At 39.3% G+C, this 17,824-nt stretch overlaps 1 protein-coding gene across 1 annotated transcript in view; it reads left to right on the forward strand.

Annotated features, from left to right (window-relative positions):
• LOC134157804 (von Willebrand factor D and EGF domain-containing protein-like) overlaps nt 1-17,824 on the forward strand; it is a 199,922-nt gene that overhangs the window by 56,185 nt on the left and 125,913 nt on the right. The window contains 3 exon segments of the mRNA XM_062607159.1: nt 734-918; nt 11,574-11,802; nt 14,320-14,552. Of these exon segments, the coding sequence (XP_062463143.1) occupies nt 734-918; nt 11,574-11,802; nt 14,320-14,552 (647 nt within the window).

Raw genomic sequence — 17,824 nt, forward strand, 5'->3', positions numbered from 1 at the left:
TATTTCCCTTATCATTATTATTATTGGTGGTAGCAGCAGTGGTTTGTGTTATACCTTAGTTACTGGACTGTTCTTATCTCAGCCTGTGGGAGTTACATTCTTTTGATTCTCCTCCCCATCCCTCCGGGAACTGGGGGAGGAAGAACAGGGGAGTGAGCAAGCGGCTGCATGGTTCTGAGTTACTGGCTGAGCTTAAACCTTGACAATCTGCAAGCCTAACCTGAATTTATTTCTAAAAACCTTGTAATATTGTTTTTTTGCCATTTCTTTTTCTCTTAGCATTTCTTAGTTTTGTTATTCTAAAAATGTATTTAAAAGTATATGAAATTCATTTGAGCATCAATTTATGTCATAATTAAAATACTCATGCATATAATATATGAAAAAAAAACCAAATCTATTTTCAAAAATCACAAGGCTTTGGAACCTCAGAACATCATTTGATTTCTGAGGAGGAGCAATTCAGATGTTAATCCCTAAAGATAGAATGAGGTCATATTAAAGGTTTAAGGCTTCTGGTTCTGATTCAGATATGATGAAAATCTATATAACTAAAATTTTTATGTTACCAAGCTTCCAAGTTTACATATTTAATTCCAAATTCTATCTTTTCCTAGTGTTTGCCTTGAACTGAATCTGAACATAAGAGGATGTACCCCTTTAAAAGGTGATTAACAGTATCCAATTAACTTGAATTAACTATTTAATCATTGTCCTTTTTCATCCTTTCCAGTTCCTGAATGCTCACAGGAGGGACACCACATCCTCCACAATCCCTACTGCAGCACGAAGTTTGCCTCACTGGAGCTGCAGTGAACGGGAATTCAGGGCCTGGTTTGTGACCACTCCTTGCCACCAGCATGGTACCGTTTCATGATTGACAACAAGCCTGCAGAAATGCCAACGAGATGTGTTGAAGTCAGTAAAACCCTGGTGAACTTGAATATATCCTGTGATGCAGTTTTCCTTTCCAGCTACCTCTGTGTTCTCATAGCCAGTAGACTACAACGGTAATAGATGGGAAAACCACTTTTCCAATTATAATAGTAGTAGTAATATAATAATAATAATAACAACAACAAAAATAAAAATAATGTCATATCCAAGGGCAGAAGTCAGAGACCAGGACGTCTATGGATTGGGCATTATTCAAACATAAACCAAAGTGGTTTTGCAACTGTAGAGACACTTAGTAATCCACATATGTCACCATAAGTTATACTTTTTGTTCAAGTAATTCTACTGCTTTAAGAATGGATTCTGGCACCTGACTCTTTCCCCATATAATTTACTGTGAATTAGGAATATGTCCTTATTATGAAATTAGAAGGGAAAAAACAGAAAAATTAATATTAGAGGGTATTAATTAGTGATACAGAAGGAAAAACTAAATTTGAGTCTTTTTCCACTATTACTTAGCATTATTTAGTTTCATAAGTACACGGATGGCTTTCTAGAGCAAAAGACCCTCCACCACATAAGTCTACTCTAAAAAAGACAAAACTATCATTATCTTTTCTTATGGGCATGACAATAACATTTAACTTACAATTATTGCTGTCAGAGCAACTTGTGACCAACTAAAGTCATTGTGATCTCAAATAGCCCAACTGCAGTTTAGAATACTTAAAACACACTGTTAAATTTATTCAGAAAATAATAAACTTATTACCATAAATTACTTGAAATAGTAAATATTAAACCTAGATTGTGAGGAAGTTTAATATTAGGTTATGCTACCCTAGCTGGAGAACCTTCTTGAAATTATCGAACAGTGTTCCATATCCATTCAAAATGGACATGTGAACTTGTCACAATAGAAATATATCTTAATAATCTAATGTTAAATGAAATGTTAAGAGATAATTGTTACTTCTGTGGCATTTTAACTCTGCATGCACAAACCATAAATCTAATTAACATGAACAAATTGGCATGATTATTATTGAAATATTAATTTCATGGCAGGTCATCCTTGACTGCCCCAATGCATTGTGAAGCTTATTTTTACAAGTTGCTCTATAGGTGTATATCTATTCTATAAAGTTATTTGTCATCATATTTCAGCAATTTTGTGTATGTATCAAGGCTTGACTGTATGAGATTTCTTTCCAACAATACATGCTTTGTTTCTTTTAATCTCCTCTGTGGAATTTTTTATTCAGGTTTGTAGAGCTATACTCATTAGTTTAGTTTCTTATCTTGTAACATAATTCTTGCTGTTGGATTCTTCATTATCCTCTGAATGACAGTAAATCCCTGCTTCACCACGCTGATGAAGGATTAAATCTGTTAGATGTCACAACTGGAAGAATATGCTTCTTTTAGATCTCACCTTCTAAATCTGCCTCTACATTCTATCTCTTCCACTTAATTAAATCATTGTTTAATTTGGCTTTCCATTTAATTTGAGCAAAACCTGTGGAATAAAATAATTTAAATTAATAACTTCAAAGCTCCCACTACTTAATAAGCAGTTATTATTGGACATTCCAGCCTGGCTAGAGTGAGCTGATTTTAATTAAACAAATCAAAGAAAATCCTGATCAGGTAGAAAAGAGATGAAATAAAGCCCAACAATACAGCTGGAGAGTTAAAAAGTACATTACTTCAACACCTTGCAAAATATATTCCTGGTGATATCCTGTTGATACTGATCAGATACAATTAGCTGCTTATCAATAGATAAGATTAACTTCTTAATTCAAAGTAATAGTAGGTAAGGATTCTTGTCACCCAATTGAGCTCAGAAGGGATTTAAACTATAATGGAGATTTAGAGGTCCTGCCCATCTTGGAAGAGGATTGCAGCAGGAGAAATGTCATGTGCTGGGTGGGCATGAGGGAAGTGACCTCCCAGAACTGGCTGCAGTGCCTGGGCAAGGGTAGTTGACTCCCAGACACACTCTCAAAGCCTGTATTCATAATATTGCCACAAAAAAAAAAAAAAAAGAAAAAAAATACAATAAATATGTGGCCCGACCTGCACAGAGCTCCACAACCACAGAAAGTGTTATATTCAACAGAGAGCAGAACCAAGTCACAGACGTCATAAGAATTTCAGTCTACACCTGTGTCACAGCAGCCATTTTAATGGAAAACAAGTAGCAGCTCTTAGGAAGCTGCTTATCCACTAACTAAAAAAAAAACCAAACCAACTGTCCTGGGTTCAGCAGTAGCAGTCATGTTTTTTTTCCTTTGTGGTACCTGGTGCAGTGCTGTGTTTTGACTTCCAGCCTGAGAACAGTGTTGGTGAAGTCGATGTTTTCAGTTGTTGCTAAGTGATGTTTACCCTGACCAAGGACTTTGTGAGGCTCATGCTCTGCCAGGGAGGAGGGGAAGCTGTGAGGAAGCAGAGACGGGGCGCCTGACCCGGGCTAGCCAGGGAGGTATTCCATACCACAGCACGTCATGGCCGGGGTGGGGGGTAACTGGGAGTTACCCAGAAGGGCACGGGCTTCTGGGTGGGACTCGTTTTCTTGGCCGGTGGTATCGTATTCTCTTCCCTTGTTATTTTCCCTTATCGTTGTAGTTGATAGTAGCGGTGGTGATTTGTGTACATTGGTTGCTGGACTGTTCTTGTCTCAACCCGTGGGAGTTGCACTTTTTTCGATCCTCCTCCCTGTTCCTCCGGGAGCGGGGAAGGGGAGAGCCCCGGTGGGGGGGGGACACGGACCTCGATTGTTGTCAGCTCGGCACCACTCACTGGGAGTGAGTGAACAAGTTACCTGACTGGGTTTAAACCACGACACCAACCAAACACCCCCACCAAAAAGAAAAAAACAAAACACCACCAACATAAAAACCCAAACAAAACAAACAAACAAACAAAAACCTAGTTGAAAACAAAGGGGCGGGGGGGAATACAGAAGAAAACCCCAAAAGCTTTTATGTCAAAGAGAGTGAAAATATGAATTGTATTCCTGAATTCTCCATCCCTTGGATCCAACTGATGTCCATAAACTTAGTGGCAAAATACTTCTGATTGAAACAGCTTTCCAATTTAAGCTTTGCCTGCTGAATTTTCCTGGGGGTAATGAATCATCCTGACCTTCCTTCCTCTATTTTTTCCTCACATCTCCCCCTGTGCTCCTGAAGGAGGCACAACAGCAATTACTGTGTCATGGGCATGGACTCCAGCCCATAGCAACTTCCCCATGCAAAACCACATCCTAGTAGAAAAGCAACACAAACTTGCAAATTTTATATCTCCAGATATTGAGACTGCTGCCTACACATCACAAACATGAGTTTGTTCTTCAAGAACTTCCAAATTCACTGTGAAAGGCAGAAACACTAAAGGAAGAAAGCATAGGGAAGCTTTTACTAAGATTAAGGCACTGTACTGAGAAGCAGGAAAAAATGCACAAACATGGCCAGACCTAGTAATAAAATGTCCTTCAGAGGAACAAAACTGACATCAAAATTAAAGCTCAACAGAAAATGTATTAAAGATACAGATAAGTATTTAACAGTCAATATAGGAAAAACATACATCAGTTACAGAAATTCAGGCTTTTGAATAATAAGAATATAAAATACACATATACATCTGTATACAAGTACAAATGGGCAAACCACATGAAAGGAATAAATGCTGAAAAGAAATGTGAAAGAACACAACCTGCTAATATTATTGCAGATCTGCTCTACAGTCAGATTAAAGATCAGTCTGTGGATTTACAGAAGCACAGTCCTTGCTGCTAACTGTAATGCAAATCCAAATGCCACACCACGCTAATGACAGGCAGGCCTTGCAATGCCTGCTCTTGCCTAATGTGAAGCCAGAAATACAGCTGAAAATGCATTTCTTCCCCTCATTTACATGAGGGTAAAAATGCATAGATTATACTCCACCTTAAGGAAAAATGTCAATTAAGAACTTGATTATGCAAATAGTAATTGGTTCTGGAGCCAGCAAGAATACTGTGGATATCACATGAACAAGTAAGCTTCATTACCTCTCAAAACAATGCTAGTATTTCCAGCTTTGAATAGTCAATTGTGAACATCAGGTGATAAGATAAAAGAAAGGGATTAAAACCAGAATCACTACTAGAACAACTGTCACTAGCAAACACTTGTCCTCTGGAACAGAGTTTGTGGTACAATGTTCCTTCAGTAGAGAGAGTAATACAGATGTTACCACACTGACCACAAAAGTCACTGCATTCCCACTACTGAAGTAAGACACTGGTCTCCAGATCTCCTGAAACGCACCTTATTAGCCAGCAGTCCTCCCACAACACCCATCCACACAGATGGCCCAGATGTATGGTTCAGCATTTATATACGTATGCATGCAAAAATATGCACACTACCTGGAATGACAGGCTCATCCCATGTGTACACACAACACATTCAGACACACAGATATATACCTACACGGCATCACCTCCCATCAGCTGAAGTTGAACCTCCCAGAGCAGCCACTGCCTCACTTTGGGTTTCCTCCCAGTCTCAAGGCAGCACCTCACTTTGGTTCATTTTATTTTCTGCTTTCCTGTTGGCATGCATGGCAGGAGCCTCCAAGTGACCTCTTACACCTCAGCAGAGTTCCACTGGCCCCCGGTGCTTGTCATTGCCAGCAGATGAATGTGTTTGTCAAGAGGGGAAGAGGGGAGGACAGGACCAGGGGAATAGTTTCAGCTTTGCATGTTAAGGATCTCCAGCAACCCCTGGTTCAGGGACTTCTGGATTCAGACATGGATTGTATGAGACTTTAAAGTGATTTCTCACCCATCAGCCAGTCCATTCATTGTAATATTTTAGCATCCACAATTCTGCAGCAAGGATTTCTACAGCTTAGTTACAGATATGACACTCTTGGAAATGCCCAGTAAAACCTGCCTCTGATGGTATATCAAGATTACTTCCAATATCCATCTTCAGAAATTTCATTCTCTAAATGAGAAAAAACAACTCCAAATTTGTATATGCTCTACATTCAGGTACAACTATAAATATGACAAAAGAAGGACATGTTAAGCAGTGAGGGCTGATGTTTCCTCAACAGTTACATTTTTAACACTATAAATTTAGGTTTTTATATATATACTAGGCTCAAACATAGGTTTAAATGTTAATCTTCAGTGTATAAAACAATATCATGTTAAAGCATGTCAAATCTAACCTGCCTATGATGCTTAATATTGTAGCCCCCATGAAAAGAATTTACATATTCTCATGTACAAAAATGTATATTTTCCCATTTTTCAGTTTAATTTCTTCCTGTACTTAACCTGTTGCAGAACATTTTATGCCCACAATCAAAATACAGTAACTCAACTGTTTACTATTAATGTTTTATTGTGTTTCAATTTTTATTTTGCTCTGAATCCAAACCTACTTTGATTTGCAATTGTTTCATGAACTTTAAAGCAAGTGACAATTTCAAGATGTTATTTAATCTGCAGTTCTCTTTCTCAGAAGCATACGTGAATACTCCAAATCATAATGGTAGGCACGAAGAGGTTTTGTTTTTCTTGTTTGTTTTTCAGACATACGAAAAGCCTTCTGCAGAAATTACAATTACAGCTTCTATTGTTCAGAAGCATGTACTTAAAGGAAACACAATACAGGCTCTAGTTTAGTTGCTACTACAGATATTCCTGATGTAAACTGATTTCTGTGGAGCTTGGCCCCAGATTGAAATAAAAAATGTTACTTACTTTAACTTACTACAAAGAAATTAAAAATTAAAAAAAAAAACAAAACAAAGTAAAGGTTTGAGTGGATAACAGGTGCAAAATCGCAGTGCTTTAACTGCCAACCACCAGTATCCCAAAAAGCCTTCCATCTCCATCTAACTAAAACAATACATTTCTCACATATGGTGCGAGTTATTTTTAACAGCATAATTTCAGTGCAATACCTAAGTGACAAGAACAATCAAGCTTGATTTCTTTGTGCAATTATAAAGAGCCTTAGAGTGTTCAATCAATCAAACCAGTTGATTCTCCAAACCCCAAATAAATGGAAGGAGATGTCATTGGATTAAACAATAATGGGTTGTCCCATTGTTTTGGCAAAGGGGGAACAAATTTAATATTTTTTTCATTTAGGTTTTCTGAACCGAATTATTTAAATGATAAGCTGGTGCCTAATTATGAATCAAAAATACTCTGTGAATGCTTACCTTCCACATAGAGGTGTTGAGAAGATTAATTAGGTAAGATTTATAAAATGCTTTGAAGATTAAAGGCACTACTTAATTATAGTTGGATAAAGTATAAAAGACACTGAGCACTATAGAAGCCTGGCAACAGCCTAAAAATTTCCTTTTGTGTTAGGTAAGTTCTCCTTCATGCAAGTTGTGTCACTGGTTACCTGCTGCAGATGCACTGAATTACATACATTTAGGGTTTAAAACAAATTAGTTTACTTCACTAACTTTCCATCACACTGATCAGTTGCAAGTCCAAGTAAACATGTCAACTAAAGTAATCGAATGCTTGTGATCTGTTGTGTTAATCAGACATTTGCTGCCCCTCACCACCAGGGACACTGCTTAGAGATGTACACTGGAGGCAGGATTTGTAGGAAGAGACGCTATTTCTCATTGGATCTACCAATATGCTCAGACATGATTGGACAGACTGTGGGCACACAGGTGTTTTCCAGTGTCGCTGGTATTGTAGTTTATTTTTCTTCCTGCTGTTTAGCTTTCATTTCAAGTGAGAAGCATGGATATTTTGCACATCACAACGGTAGTGCTGCTATGCAGTCTACATTATGTAGATCACCTGGAGAACCCCAGCAAAGCCATAGCCTGATCCTCACCACTGGCTTCCCATCAAATGAGCTCCTGCATGTGAAAGGCTGTGGCGTGTGCTCTTCTGTGGTGGCAGCTGTATAATTCCTCTTCATCATTTTGGAAATGCTGCTGAATTACAGTGTGAGATTCCCACAGCTCTATGCTATTCTTAGAGCAGCACTGACTGTAGTTATTGCAGGTAAATGCTATATCTTGAATGCCAATAATTTAGTACCACTGTATTCGATTTTCTGGTTACTCTTCCAAATGACTGCTACAAAATTTAATTCTAATTATACCACAGCTGAGACTTGAAAAATTGGCTCTTTGAAATCTCTTCTGTCAGCTTTTTTTTTTCTAAATATTTTTTCTTTGTTTTTCTCTGCTCTTATCTCTACTGCTGATTGAATACATGAATATACATTTGTCCTTCCCTTCTCAGGTCTGTTTTCTAATTCACAGAGGCCTCATGCAGCAAATCCTTTCAGCTAGCGTGGTACAACTTGCTTGACTCAGATGGGCAGCACATAGCTCAAAGCAGAAAATAAATGCATGTATGTAATAAAACTGCCAGGAAAACAGAAATACTTGATTTATACCAAAATTCTTCCTTGGCCAGCCAGTAATACTCCGTCATATTTTGATAATAACATATTTAACTTGCTTCCTCACAGTCTGACTTTTCCTGAGTGCAAAATCGGTCAAACGGGTTCATTATTGCTTGCAATTTGTGCACATTACATAACAAACTATTTCACTCAAAGAGTTTCAATGCAAGATTTGCCAGAACAAATCCGGGGCCCTGCAGATCACAGCAGGAGTTATCAGAAAGCCTGCACACAATACTGGTGGCTGACGTCAGTGATGCTAATCCATACTTTCTCAAGCACTGAACTGGCTCAAAGACTTGTGGTGAGGATAAATACAAAGAGGGAGAAAATCACCATCCTCTTATTTCAGCATTTTATTTTTCTTCCTCTATGTGTCAACAGGGAATACAGCCCAACTTTTATGTATGGATCACATTTTGTCTTTTTTCACAACCACAATGCACTGGAATCTGTCTATTTATCTACATGGCCCAGAGCACAGCAGACAGATGTGTGTCTCATTAATGAATTTATCTTTTCAGCACTGCCACAAGGCAAGAAGTACTATTGCTATCTCAGCTACCTCTGCCTTTGGTTTAGAGATAAGGAACTGAGGTACACAAAGAGTAAGTAATTTGCCCAAGGTCAGGCAGCAGGCAGGGAAACTGAGGCACCACATGTGCCTGGCCAGAGGCAGCCCAGCAGCCACCCTCGCAATAGAGCAGCACTGACAAGTGGAGGCCAGTTACACCATTAAAGGCAGAAGCAAATGGATGCAAAAGCTAATTTTGAACAGCAAAAGATCTTCTACAGAAAATTGTTATTTTTTTAGGTTGTTCAGCCATGGGTGCAAATGTTCCTTGAGAAACAGGTATTTGCTGGAGACTGAGTCACCATAAAGCAATAAACGTCACTTTTCAGTAACTGAATATCAGTAAATGGTGGCAACAGCCCTTTGCAGTGGTTGTTAGCAGCACTCGGAATGTTCTCCTTGCCATGAGCAGTGCTGGCATCTCTCCTCTTCCTTCTCCTCAGGCAGCAAGCTGCGATGCCAATCGCAGAGTCAGTGGGAGTACAGGAGTCCCCCATGAGGGGTGGGTAGGCTGTGCTGTGTCTCCTTACCACACCATTTTCCTTCAACGCTTTCTGTGATTTTACATACACCCACTGAGTTCCAGTGCTCTTTTATCTCTTCTGCTCTGCACTCCCCTGTTCTGATTCTTCCCAGCTTGTGGGATTCACAACACTTGCAAATTGCATTCACAAATACCTTTTTGTTTTAATGTAATTTGAAACAATTATTCAGTCCAGCAGTCTTTACTCACACATGCATAGAATCATTATAGTATCATAGAATGGTTTGGGTGTGAAATCTCTTAAAGCTCATCTAGTTCCAGCCCTTTGCATCAGATCTTGCTCTCTAGATCAGGAGCTCACCAGGAAAGAACAAATTCCTGACATCTGCATTCTTTCCAACACAGAAAGGACTGCTGTCCCTTAAAAGCTGTAAATAAATAAACAGAACAAATCTCTTACAAAGTTACACACAATATGGCTTTTAAATAGAGGAAAGGAAGGGATTTGTCTAAAATTCCACGTGAAAGCATTTTCACGCTGATCTGCTCCTCTCCTTCACTAGTGCAATGCTGGCACACTATTCCTCCCGGGGGACCTGCTGCACTGGGAGTTCCATGGCGCCTCTGCTTGGCCACTGCCACATCTCTGGGGAAACAAAAGAGTTTGGACAATTTTAATGGTGTCTCTCTGGAATCCTTGTTTTCAGAAGCCTGACAATAGCTAGCTCCAAATGGAAATCAGACTGTGTCATACCATATGCTTTATTTTCTTCTAATATTTTTTTTTGCCTGTGTGTGAAGCCCCCACTCCCCTGTCCCTGCTTTCTGTCTTGCATAGCTCCCAGGTAAAATTCAAACTACAGGAGGGCACTGGCATATGACTTAATAAATTGATCCTTTGACATTTACCGCTTCCCCTGCTGTCACAAACAACTTTGATCTTAAAAGTGAAGCAGCAAACCCAGGCCAATGGGAAAAAATGGTGGTTTGTTGTTTTTTTTTTTAATGTGATATACAGCCAAATGTCCACATTAGGAGGAAGCATGTTCCCCACATCAGACTATTAGAGACAGTTCACTACCGCTGGCTAAAGAAATGCAAAGCAACGGCAGCTGTCACGCTCTGTGGAATATGACAGATACCTAAGAGTAAATTATTGCCAGTATTTGGTAATAATTTTCAAACTTCAGCTCAAATATCTGTATGCTTTGCATATTGGCAAATGATAGGTAACAGTGCAGAGTAATGAGGTACCATTGTAAGTGGCTGTGTACATTTTATTAGGCTCTGATTATACCTAATCTTCTCACTGAGGTACTTAAAGACAGCTTTGGATAATCATGTCCCTTTAGGCAGTGGAAAGAGCCTGGCAGATAGAGAATGCAATTCAGATCTGAGATGCCTGAACATCAACCTCCAAGTTGGAAAAGTTAAACCTTGCAGCCTCTCCCAGCTGTGACGTAGTACTATTTAGTACCAACACCTTCTGCTTTGGGATTTTTTATGTTCAGGGTATTCAGGAAATCTGTTAACAGTTAGAAGCCTGAAGGTCAAAACTCCCCAAAAATTTGATCAGATGATGTATATTCTGCACATGTGTTTCATACATCTTGCATATGTATTTCCCTTCAGAATGAGGCAGAGGCTCAAGCCCCAAAGGCGTATGCAGTATGTGCTGGAAGGGTAGGGCAGAAACTGTCAGGACAATGACAGATTAAGCTCTAAGTGTTCTGGAGGAAGGTGCTGGTATGTGATGCTCTGAGTATCAGAGAGTCCTGCTTTGTGATGGTCCTAACAACTTCTTGCCCCTCGTGCTCCGGCAGCCCTTGCTTTCTTCTGTCATAGATGAGTCATAGCCTGCTGAAGTGTAATTTTCAGAGAAGGATGTAGCCTGTGCATATGCTTTCATCTTTTTCATACAAACCAAACGAAAATAGAGGAAAATACTTTGGAATACAGTTATTGTGTTCTTAAGAGAATTTTATCTGTATAAAGTCATCTCTCTAAAATGAATAAGACATTTTCATCCCCACTTACACAGCTTTTTCGCTGACTCTTCAAGTCCACCACAGTCAAATTCTTGGGTTTTAGTGATTCTTCATGGAGTCTTACCTCATTTGCTGTAAACGTTTTCTTTTGTGTGCATCCTTAGATGAATAAATGCGGGACACAAGCTCCGGTGTGGCTGCCATTGAAGTCTGAATCCCTACCAGCTCCTGGTGAAAGCAAGAGGCTGATGGCCTGTGTTACCTGGCAGGCCTTCTTTGGGGGCACCAAAGGCTGCTGCTTGTTTCGGATACCCATTGCCATCAGGAACTGTGGTGAATTCTTTGTGTATTTCCTGCAGCGTACTCAAGGATGCATGGGCTACTGCGCAGAAGGTGAGGATCAGTAGATTGCATATGCCTCTCTGACTGTGTGTTCAAAGGTCCTGTAATGCATTGTACATCTCAGTGACCTTGCAAGTCAAGCATCACTCCTGGTAAGACACAGACCGTGTAGAAAATAAATCAGCGGCAGCCCAAGGTGTTCCTGAAGAATAGCTATTATTACAAGTGCAAAATGTAATCTAGTGTGTATTACTGTAGTGTTCTTTGCTTGGTTACAGTTCACATGTAACCCTTCCTACTGTCTTTGGCTCCACTTTGGCTCAAAGTTGTGTAGGTAGTGGGCAGAAGCATCTCGTTTTTATTGAGGCACTGTATCCAGGATACTGTATTGAAGGTCTGTTCTTATCTTCACTAATCAAGTATCCCCCCCAAAAAGATAATTCTGAAACTCTGGAAGGAAAAAAACTCAACACAACGACCAACAGATAACATCTTTTTCATGACATTTATGTAATTGCTCTCATCAGAAATAATTTTCAGCCTGCTACAAGAGATATAACCTCTGTTCGGTAGCTAGGAAACAAAGGAATAGCAGAAAGCACTTGCTCACTCAGTAAAACCTTCTGAACTTCGGAGCATGTTCAGGTGCATATAGATTTAGTCAGAAATGACAGTTCTTTCTCAAAAGGTAAAAAGTAGCTTTATACTTTCCTTTCAGGATTTTTGGACAGATATGACTCACTGAGAAACCAGGGTTATCACCTTTCAATTGGGAAAAATTTGAGCTTAAATAAATTTTAAGCAGAGATGTATCAATTTTCTTATTTTTATCAATATTTTAACATTCCCACATGATGAACAGGGAGCAAAAATGCTCAAGGTAAATGAGATTAATTCACTATTTAAAATTAAAAAAAAAAAATCCATTATAATAAATGGAACTGCTCTTTAATTTCCATGATGCTCAGAAACGACTTTCTAACTGAACACAGTCATATTCTAGTCTAAGCTTGGCTTTCTTTTTTTAACTATAAGATTTCCACTACTCTTGTTTGAAGAATTTTTTACCAACACCTGGGTGGCTAGTTTTGTCCTTTCTGTTGATCCATGCTTGTTTAGTAATGTAAATTTGCCTGCCTTTTTCATAACAAAACGTTTATCACTTCCTATCTATCACAAAACAGTGACTTTCTGCCTTTTTCTTACCACTCTTGTTGAAGCTTTCACCTTTTTTCTAGTCATTTCAGTGAGGTCCAGCTCTCCTGAGCCTTTAACTTCCTATCTTTAGGTTGTTTCTGCAGCATCAAGTATTTGATGGAAAACACCAAACACTGATGTTTTCTACTGGGGGTTGTTAAGTCACTGTCTTAAATTCAGCTGTTAACATTGCAACACAGGAGCCTCTACATGGCCTCAGAGCTGGGTCCAGCTGTCATTGTCACAGCTTTTTGCCAATGTCAATCCTCCAGCCTCACCACTGGAAGCTTGAGAGCAGGACACTGGTCAACACTCCTGAACTGAAAGCTTCATAGCTTGGCAGAAAGGAGATGCCTGGGGAAAGCAGCATACATGCTTTCAATTCTGCTCACATCTTCCCATAAGCTGATCAACTTTGTCCTTCTGGAATAATTTCCTGCAGAAAGTCATGATGTGAGGCACAATTTCAGGCAGCTTCCCTTAGAAACAAAAGAGAAAAGGGTGTAAACAACTGACCCTTATTCATATGTTAAGTAACTTGTTTCTTCCTCTTACCTCTTGTTATTTGCCCTAGACAAATGTTAGTATGTTGGTTCTTCATTCTGTTAGAACAGCCTCATACCCTATTCTCTTGGGCTACAATAATATCACCTACACTCCTCCAAAAACTTACTTAATTTATCCTTTCAAAGCATCTGAACCAGCTTCATGTTCCATTTGAGTCCAGGTCTCCAGAGATGGAAGAACATCACCCTAAAGTATTACACACCTTTTTTTCTACTTTCTAGGCGAGTTTAACAGGAAGAAAAGTTTCAGACTTCATAACTTGTTGAAGAGTATAGAAAGCAGGCTTTATTTTTAGAGCAATGGCATTATTCTGGGCAGAGGGAGACTATATTGAGCAGACTGAGAACAGCCTGGAAAGGATCTTCACAGCATGGCAATGTGGGCTGTGTGCTCTCTGCAAGTCGATTTACCTCTGCAACATAATGATTTCTCATATCTCTTCTGTACTTATTGCAAAACTTGGATGAAAGGGTTGTGCTTCAGGGGAATGCAAAGATGACGGCCTTTGCCAGAGTAATTAATTTGTATTAATCTGAGTGCTTCATTTCAATAACATTTATCTTCAAAATAAAAACAAAACCAACAACACAATATTATAGCAATAGGAAGTCAGCACACAATTAGCAATTTTTGTATTTTTATGAAATATATTTGCTTTCTTACATGGTTAATAATCAAATCACAAGAATATATACATAGAATTTCTCCCATGTTTAGTTATATAGAAATCTTCTTGCTGAGTGAATGATTGTAATATTAAAATAACATTTTGTGCTGCATTCATCCTTTGTTTCCTTCTTCCAGTCAAACTCACAAGCCTGGCTTTGCAGCCCGTGATAAGTCCCGAGCTTGCGCAAGGTCATGTCTACCTGAAGTGCACTTTCAGCCACCCCTCCTCAAAGCCATTGCTGCAGTACATGGTGGTCTGGTCACGCCTGTCCACCTCTGGCAAAAACCAGCAAATTCAGCGTGACACCACTCTGCAGTCATTTTCCTATATAGAGATGAACGGCATAAACCTCAGATTGGGAGACGCGGTAATGCAACCTCGCCTTCAGCAAAAAAAAAGGTCAAACATTCAAGGGGATCAAATCCTTTACTTAAATCTTTGTTTTGTTTTTATTAGTGCTGCTCTTCACTCATTATATTACAATTCCTGCAGAAAAAAATACTGAAACCCTTTTGCAACAAGACTGTTAAACAGCTTTTGCCAGATTCAGGATCTGTAACATTTCTTTGAATTGCAGTGAGTTCACTGAAGCTATTCATTTTACTATTTTCTAAAGGCAATTTGAATACTTGCACTTACATTACAGCTTGAATGCCATGAAGTTGGTATTAGTAGATACATGTGCCTGGGACAATTTTTGCTTAGTACTTTTTATACCTTGCAGCAGCGAGAATTTGCAGTATAGGCAGGCTCAACTATATACACTCTGTAATTTTTATACTCATGGACCAGAGACACAATAACATCTTTTCATGGAAAAGAAGGACAGTACATTTTAAAATAGAGGGAGGTTTATTTTATGGTCTCTTTCATGGTGTTCTACCTCTCTGATTCCAAATTCTTGGTTCAATAGCATACTGAAAGATATCGAGTCCATTACAAAACAATCTCTAAGAAGTATATTTGATGGCTTACATAGCAGCACAGATCTAGTTTCAACAACAACAACAAAACGGAAGCCAATTCAAAATTTGAAAAAAAAATGACTTCTGTATGAAATCGTGGCTTTTCATGGTACAGAAACAAGGCTTTTAAAGTTAAATTAGGTTCATAACTTTTATAGGCAGAGAGCCATTAGTGATGCTACAACAAACTGAAAGAATAAACAGGGAAAATGGCCTTGTGTTAAAAGTAGGTTGGAAGTAGTCTTGGCATTTTGCAACTCTTTGAGATATTTAAGAAATGTGAATAAGCTTTTTCCAGTCTTTGAAAGGATAAGTCATTTATAACAGTAGCACAGTAAGATTGTTTGTTTTTTTTCTCACTTCTCCTCATAATTATGCCTCCTGAATTCAAAGTCTGACTGATGCTTCCCTCACATACTATAACATCAAGCAGACAATTCTGCCAGCTAAAGACAAGTTTGTAAGAGGTATTTTCATCAAATTAATTTCACTTGCAATCATTTCAAGTTTTAACAATCCTGAGGGATTCAGAGAAAATACATTTCTGTTAACTAGTAGCAACACCAAATCTTTATAAAATCATTTTTATTATGTTAAGTTTTCAGTAAGCCCTTCTTTGTCCTCTGCTGAAACTACATGTTTAATTTAGTGGGCTTAGTGAGACTAAAATGTTCTTCTCCTTGCTAGGTTTTTTTTGAAAGGTCTTCATGGCCTATTTGATTAATTATAATTATGCATAAATCATCACTGGTGAAAACCAAGCAATGAAGCCTCAGCTGTAACTGAGAATTCAGTTTTACATAATAAAGATTTAAAAAAGCATTTCACCATGTTTGCCATCCCACTCTGGGTGCTAACAAGAGTCACAGAGGTAGACTCTCCTTTCACCTCCAGTGGTGTAAATCTGAAGCGACTTTGTAAGCATTGGCATGTCTACAGCCAAGGAAAGATGATGCCACTAAAGGGAGTCAAACCCCAGGGACCAAACTCCACTGCACATAGGCAGTTTGTAACTTCCACCTGCCCATTAAAGATGGAGATAAGGATTTTTTCCTCAGGCAGGGAAAAGGAGGCCACTGATAAAAGCCATATGAGAGAGGAGAGAACTGTCGTGGTTTAAACCCAGTCAGATAGCTTGCTCACTCACTCCCAGTGAGTGGTGCCCAGCTGACAACAATCGAGGGCCCCCCCCCGCACCGGGGCTCTCCCCTTCCCCGCTCCCGGAGGAATGGGGAGGAGGATCGAAAGAGTGCAACTCCTACGGGTTGAGACAAGAACAGTCCAGCAACCAATGTACAACACAAATCACCACCGCTACCACCAACTACAACAATGATAAGGGAAAATAACACGGGAAGAGAATACGATACCACCGGCCAAGAAATGAGTTCCACCCGGAAGCCCGTGTCCTTCCGGGTAACTCCCAGTTACCCCCCACCCCAGGCATGACGTGCTGTGGTATGGAATACCTCCCTGGCTAGCCCGGGTCAGGCGCCCCGTCTCTGATTCCTCACAGCTTCCCCTCCTCCCTGGCAGAGCATGAGCCTCACAAAGTCCTTGGTCAGGGTAAACATCACTTAGCAACAACCGAAAACATCAGTATCACCAACACTGTTCCCAGGCTGGAAGTCAAAACACAGCACTGCACCAGCTAACACAAAGGAAAAAACATGACTGCTACTGCTGAACCCAGGACAAGAACGAACTGGGGGCACTTTCCAGTACTCTTTCCCCTTCCCCATACACAGCCCAATGGTAATGTCCTCATGGCTGCACACTGCCAGGGTGCATGGGTAGCATTCAGAGCAGAATTTGTCCCCTAGGATGCAGAATCTGCAGCATGCTGAAAACTGCTTACTTTTTTTAACCTACTCTTCGTGAGCATTCACGTAGCCTGAATTTGGTCTCAATGTTTTCATACCCTGAAATCAGCATCTTCTCTGTCCATTTATTGATAAGGAAAGTCCTAGAGTCAAGCAAGTTTTTTTTTTAATCACCTTTTAGGTGAATGATATCTACACTATTTTTTATCTGTCAAAAAGTCTCCAGATAATAGGTTAGTCACATAATAGAATATCTATTGATGTATTTTAATACACAGTCAAACCTTAGAGCTGAGATTTACCAGCCAACATTTCTGAACTTGTATTGACGAAACAGCCAGTTATTTTTTAATAGCCATCATGTGTGCTTTTCTTCCCCATCTTTGGGCTCCAATTTCGTTATTTCAAACAGTAATGTTGGCAGCATAATGTTCACAAAACTATTGCAGCCTTAAATAAATCTATAACATGCCACTATTTCTATATAAACACTGAAAGAAGCTTACTCCATCTAATATGAAAATCCTGGCATTCCTAAGCTTTATTTATGTGACAGTGACAGAGGTCATTTCATTCCTCGAGGCGCAGCCATCTATAAATTATAGTGGCACACTGTGAGTAATGAGTTATGCTAAGAAAGAAAGGTGTTTAGAAGAAAATCGTGCAGATTTTGCTCAGCACAGCAATCCAGAAGTTCATACAGTGAGGAGCAATTGTCACCGTACATAAACTATGATGAGCATTGTAAAATAGAAATGTTTAAGTAAAACTGGCCTTTCCGAGCTGAATGCTAGAAGCTGCTGCTTTGCCGAGCACTCTGCAATATCAGAAGAACATGCCCTAGTCAAGAA

Source organism: Pezoporus occidentalis, unplaced genomic scaffold, assembly GCF_034315485.1.
Source record: "Pezoporus occidentalis ecotype Australia unplaced genomic scaffold, CSIRO_AGI_Poc_V1 ctg12, whole genome shotgun sequence".
NCBI classification, from domain to species: Eukaryota; Metazoa; Chordata; class Aves; order Psittaciformes; family Psittacidae; genus Pezoporus; species Pezoporus occidentalis.